The sequence below is a fragment of the Chelon labrosus genome (genome assembly GCF_963514085.1).
Source record: "Chelon labrosus genome assembly, chromosome: 15".
NCBI lineage: Eukaryota > Metazoa > Chordata > Actinopteri > Mugiliformes > Mugilidae > Chelon > Chelon labrosus.
Genome location: NC_140348.1, coordinates 10,057,492 through 10,063,884, shown reverse-complemented (window position 1 = coordinate 10,063,884; position 6,393 = coordinate 10,057,492). Strand labels below are relative to the sequence as shown.

The 6,393-nt window shown below is 40.0% G+C and overlaps 1 protein-coding gene across 1 annotated transcript; it reads right to left on the bottom strand.

Annotated features, from left to right (window-relative positions):
• Positions 1–20: 20 nt before the first annotated feature.
• Positions 21–5,266, bottom strand: il22ra2 (interleukin 22 receptor, alpha 2). The gene is made up of 6 exons (XM_084561514.1): positions 5,059–5,266; positions 4,139–4,259; positions 2,996–3,180; positions 2,442–2,584; positions 1,253–1,410; positions 21–855 (listed from the first exon to the last, which is right to left on the bottom strand). The coding sequence occupies exons 1-5, from the start codon at positions 5,120–5,122 to the stop codon at positions 1,261–1,263; spliced, it is 663 nt and encodes a 220-aa protein (XP_084417640.1). The 5' UTR covers positions 5,123–5,266; the 3' UTR covers positions 21–855; positions 1,253–1,260.
• Between the last annotated feature and the right edge of the window lie 1,127 nt (positions 5,267–6,393).

The following is a 6,393-nucleotide window of genomic DNA, read 5'->3' as shown; positions in this document are numbered from 1 at the left end:
CAGCATGGTCATCAAATATGGTCTGTATTTTTCCGGAATCAAACCATCCTACTGCTTCAAATACAAACGACACACTAAAAGTGTATCAATCCCAGACAAATATAAGGTTAAATACCCTTGGAGTGATGTTACTTTAAAATATCAGTGAACAGCTAGAATTACTATAACTTTTTATCTGTGGCTATATTGTGTTGGGGTCCCAGTCAATGAAGGAAATAAAAAATAATTATAGAAGAACACAAACATCATCAGTTAGATCGTTGGGAAAAACTACAAAAAGGCAAGTTGTGGCTAATTTATTAACATTTGAGAATGAAATGTGCGGAATTATTGGCAACACATGTTTATTACACTGTTTTCTCTAACTACTTTAAAATAAATCTGTGATCCTCCATTTTTCTAAAAGCATTTTTGGATAAAACTCTTGTATAAAATAAAGATCTTTATAAAAATAAGGCCAGACAAACAGAATAAATTCATCTCAATGGCTCTACTTCACTGTGTAAATTAGCTAGCTGGATGAACACAACAGAACTAACCAAAATAAATCAAGTCTCAACTCAAGGTACACAAGCAGACAGTGACAATGGGACCTGAGTTACAATTATTTTGATGATTATTTCTAAAAATCTTCCCACGGCGAGCAAAAGGTTGAGTGGAGCAATGCAGAGAACGTGTCCTTGAGTCTGAAATCCTTCAAGTCAAATGTTCTGGTGAGAACCGTTTCAGAACCACATGTCAGATAATAAAGTGCATCACTTTCACGAGCACGGATATTTGTGGCGGCAGTCGTTGAGGTAGCGAAGGAAGATTGAAGCTGAAGTGATGGATGACGAGTCCAGTCATTCAGTGAGTCTGCGGCACGAGAGAAGTACAATTAGATGATGGAGAAAAGGTGAAGACAGAAAAATGAATAAACTTCTAAAAATAGTGGCAAGGGTGGAGTGAGCAGAGGTAATTATAGGCATTGTGGAGAAACTCTCCTGCTTAGATTTCTCCTCCAGGAGTTTCATTTTCCCTCCCTCTTTCTGTCTCGCAGCCTCGGGCGATTGTTAAGTGACAGCTGATATGTGACTTCTCTTTTGGAAGTCTTTTGTTACGCCAGAGATGTCACCTTTCACTTGTTAACAATACCATCCGTCGTCTGTGTGCAGCACGGGCTCGATCACAGAAATTAGACGCATGCAACACATTCTCACGGATATAGTAGCTTGTTCTACTACAGCAGGATCATAGACACAAGTGTTCATACCTGTGCGATCAGATCGTGAGGACACATTTGACGGAGCTACGAGCGCTGCTCTTGGCCTGTTGAGGGATGAGGGTCTGGGCTTGGAGGCAGTATTTTTCTTTGTGGTTCAGCTCCTTCAGAGTCAGCTTTTTAGAACTGCAGTCAACCTCAAACACCTCCTGAAGAAGAGAGGGGCTCCAGATTATCAGTCACACACACAGGAAATGTGTAGCTGAAGGTGCAGTTTGACAGAAAACTTTGCATTAAAGGACCACTGCGTGGGATGCAGTGCCATCTAGCGGTGAGGTTGTAAATTGCAACCAACTGAATAGCCCTTTACCAAGCTGCCACTTCAATATAAAAAACAGGTCTGGGCTACTTTAGAAACCCTTGAGTGTAAATAAAGATGGATGAATCTCATGAGATTGCTGACAAGATATATGTGTCCAGTTTTAAAGCTCAGTGTAGTGACACCAGTCATCGCCATCTGGCCAGTGCCTAAGGTGGAGCTGAAGCAGGCCAGGGGTCACCTAGACAGATCATTTATAATTTAAATGGATGAGTTATCAAACTATAAACCCCAGATGTTAGCTATAAAGTCCAAAACAGATTTTATGCCAGGCTGTAAACATGTTTATTTCTGCTGTAAAGTATTTTAACATGTTGGTCTATGGTTGATTAACTCACGTTTAGAGCCTCAAGTGGCCATAAGAGGAACTGCTAACAAAACCACAGACAACAAATGATTGTACGCTAATTAAAATGCTATTATGAATATTTAATTCCAATTCTGAAAGTACAATGACCTCAATCCCACACACTTGACCTTTAAAGGATAAATATATGTGGATTATAAAGTTGTTCTTCATTTTTGTTGCCATTGTTCTTGTTTTTTTTTTTGCCATTTTTCCGCTACTCTTCCTCCTCTGCCTCACCACCTACTTCTTCTTTCCCTTTGGTTTCTTGATAGCAGTTCACCAAGTCAACATGACTTTCAGTGTAATTTAAGTAAAAATTCAAAAAGTCTTTGCGTATTCAGACTGCAATGCATTGAAATGTAGGTTGGCATATTCCTGAGCCTATTGGACGAATGAATAAAAATGAACTGTTTCAAATTTAAAAGACAAAACTATTTAGAAGTATGAGGGAATCTTCTTGGCATTAAAATAAAATCAGATCAATGTTACGGCTGTTATGTGTGTGTCAGTACCTCTTCTCCACTGGGGTGTATGAGGTAGACCTTGTAGAACAGACTGCTGTGCATCTTCCGGACCAGCACTCTGGGCGGCTTCACTCGGACCACAAGGCCTTGCTCTGTGAAGTTCAGCTTCAGCACAGGAGGACTGATTTTGGCTGTGGGGATAAAAAAAAAAAAAAAAAAAAATACATTTCAGTTTATTTGTGCAAGGACACACTCAGAGTTGTGAAAAAATACAATGCAAACACACAGAGAGGAAGCAGAGGTTATTTTATTGTCTTTAATTTGAGGAAGGAAACTGACCTTTCTTTAAAGTGTGTGGGGACACGTTTGGAAGGTCACGTTACGCAACAACTGTTATACATTTAGAGGTTAATGACTTTATTTTAATCGTTGACCTAAATTTTGGATTATTTTTCTTGTCCTAGAGGCATATAAAGAACTAGCTTCATCAGTGTCTATTTCAGGTCGTGGACGCTTCCGTGTTTTGCCGCATCCGTTTGGGGAAGTGAGAAGACAAAGAGAAGAGGACGCAGACGGCGAGGAGGAGTTGCGCAAACACTCACTGTCCCAGCGTGGGCTGAATCTTGGGGAGAGGGCCCAGGCTGACTTGCTGCTGGAGGGCACAGAGGAGGCGCGCACTCTGGCGTAGTACCACTCTCTGGGCTCAGAGGTCACGCTGCTGAGGTCGCACTGATGCTTGTGGATCCCCTGACAGCCGTCCACGTCCAGCCACTCGAGCTCGCCGTAACTAAAGGAGATAAGCACAGAAAAAAATCAGCACGGGACCCTTTGATTATATGCACTAAACGTTTTAGAAACGCTGAGTCACAAATAAAATCTCTGCATTCTAGTTTATCTTTTAATTTCCAAGATTATTAAAGTGCATTAATTAACCGTCAAAAGTAAACGCTTAGAAAAACCGACACTGTTAGACAAGAAGTAGTGATGCGTTGATGTGATCTTGCAGCTTAAATGAACCTGCATAACACTCTTGACTGCACTTTGTATTGTTTAAATGAATTCATCGTGTAGATTATTAGCCTCTGAACTGGAGCGCAGTTGAAGTGTAAAGGTGTAGAAGATACCTCCAATAAAACACAAACATCTACACTTAAATACACCTTGGTGATGGGTAGTTGACGTTCAGTCTTCTTTAGGGATTAGAATTACGGCTGGAGTGAGATTGCTTTGTTAAAGGTTGCTTTGGTTTATTTAAAAGAAAATAAGACTCGGTAATAAACCTATTCTGATTAGATGGAACACTTATTTCTGCAGCCGTAACGTGGTGGGATCAAAGGAAGGTTTACTGTATTTTATTTTGACCTGAAAAGGGAAGGAAATTGCAAGATAATTTATAAATCATGTGCAAAAAAAAAAAAAAAAAGGAATCTGTGCGGTAACTGAGTACATTTTGTAAATGTAAATCATCTTTAATAGCCAATTTTATATGTACACATTTATTCTCTGCCATTAACCCGTCAGTTTAGTTTGGTGAGAAGCCAAACATACAGTTTTAGGACACCTTACTCAAGTTGCTTGGTTTTTACAAATACAATTAAATAAGGTCATCAGGTCACGGTTTCTTAAGAAGAAAATAAGCACTTTAACTTTGACTCTCTAAGTGTATTTGCTGATAATAACAATGGTGTAACGTCACATAATAACCGATTCCCTGCTAAATGTACTGTCAGTGTGTGATGTCTTACATCTTCCACTGGATGTAGTACTGCAGCGAGGAGCTGTTGGTGGGTGGAGTCCAGTGCAGGATGTTTTTGTAGTCCGTAGAGTCAAACCTCACCTGGGCAGGTGGAGGGAGCATTGCCGGAACTGAGGAAATGATTCATTATGTATGAGTAAGAGAGAGAAAAACACAGATGAAAGAAAGCCTTTTAAAAAGAACCAATAATCTTGTTTAATTATACAGCTTCAATTCAGGCCCTAGGGTTAAGTTTAAGATTTCAAAGTTTAGTTGTATATAGTTTAGAGCTAGAAAGAACTAGAAAGATTTATAGGAGATAACAATCTAACAGAGAGACCTTCAACCTCCACAAGAAAAAAACAACTGTGCTCAGTGTTATGTAACCCTAGCACATGATATTGAAAGTTTTAAAATTTAACTAGTGCTTCTTTTGTTCAGATCATATTGTGCCTCTGAAGTGGGTGCCTTCCGAAAGACAAACAATGACTTTTTTTGAGGTCGTGTGTCTTATCAGAACAGGACCTTTATTCTCCTTACAGACTTTACAAAATGCAAACTCATTATTTGCTCCTGACGCCCCGAGCATGTTACATACTCACACTGCTCTCCTTGCTCTTAGCCCCGAACAAACACTTCACAAAATCTCCACTTCAGTTCAAAATCACTGAAGATCCTGACACAACTACAGCGTCTCTTAAATCATTTAGAAACGAGAGTGGCTGATATACGCTGTGGTGTGACATAACAGCTGTATGTAATGTCAAGTGTTTTTCCTAACAAGAAGCAGCTCCCATAAATCTGTGAACTCCACTCAGGTAAAGGTTTATAACACAAAGATTGAGCTGAGAGAGATTTAGGGGAGAGAAGTAAATCAGCGTGAATTTGTGATAAAATCAGATAATGACAGCGGCCGTTATGAACACGTACCTTGTGCCCTGATCCAGACGGCCAGGTTTCCAAGCAGGACGGCTGTGAGCAGCGGACGAGTCATGGTGTTGAAGCCGTTCGTGGACTCGCAACAAGCCTAACTGGACTGGATGCTGTCAGCAAACCCTCGCTCCCTTTAACAAGCCCTCAACTTCCCCCTGTTTAGCATAACAAGGATGCTGGGACCATACATGACTTTGCCTTTCTACTTTCTTCTTTTTTTGTTATTTTGTACAGAATACATTACAGTGATGGATCAGCTTACCAACGACCCCTGTGTTTCTTGTTATTGTGTGTCTTCTGGTAAACCTAACACCTGATGTTACATTCCTGACAGACCTGTAATAATAAAAGACCACACCTTCTGCTTTCCTGGAATCAGCTTCAAGCTTTATCTGGTGAAAAAAAACTTTTATTAGCAGCAGCGATTTAGCCCTCAGCAGTTGATGTTTGCGTTTCATCAGCACCACTTGTTTTGCTTTTGTCAACCCTCATTAAAGATTCAAATCTAAATAGTGTCAAATTAAGCATGAATGCTGGACATTGAGACAGTCCAAGTGTCTTTAAGTGCAGAATATCAAGACCCCAAAACTGAAACAGCAGAGTGGAAAGCATTCATTGTTCATTTTAATATTTATCATACTGTAGTTCTCTAAACAGATCTGCAATTGTTCTCTCTAAGCTTAAACACTTGCCACGCTGCCCTGCCTCAGGATGACCCAGTTTTGGGTGATATGTTACTGGATGCACTGATAAATGTCTGCCAGCCTAAACTTTTACCTTTTACTGTTAACGTGTTACGTAATTTCCCTCGGGATTAATAAAGTATCTATCTATCTATCTATCTATCTAATAAATAGTTCTTCTTGTTGACAGTCTAGACAAGAGCTGTCAAACATGACAGCTTACATCTTATCTACTTCTTTTCTCACACTTCATGTTTTGTGTTAATTATTAATCATACTGTTATTGGGTAAAACATATTTACAGTATCTGCTGCGTGTTATCCAATTACACACTGAGTGAACACTAGCAGAACACTAGGTAATCCAAATCAAGAGTTTAAGCAGCTACAGACACTGATCAGACATAACATTAGACATGGGCCTTCTGAGGGTGTCCTGTGGTGTCTCGCAACACAATGTTAGTGTGGGCCTTTGGGTCCTATGGGTTGAGGGGAGGGGTCTCTGTGGATCACCCCACAGATACTTGGGATCTAATGAATTTAGAGGCCAGAACACCTTGAGCTGTTCTTCATGATTTTAGGTGTTATTAAACCGTTTTTGTGTGTGTGCCTGTGTCAGTTTGCATCCTGCTGGGAATGGCTGCTGCCAT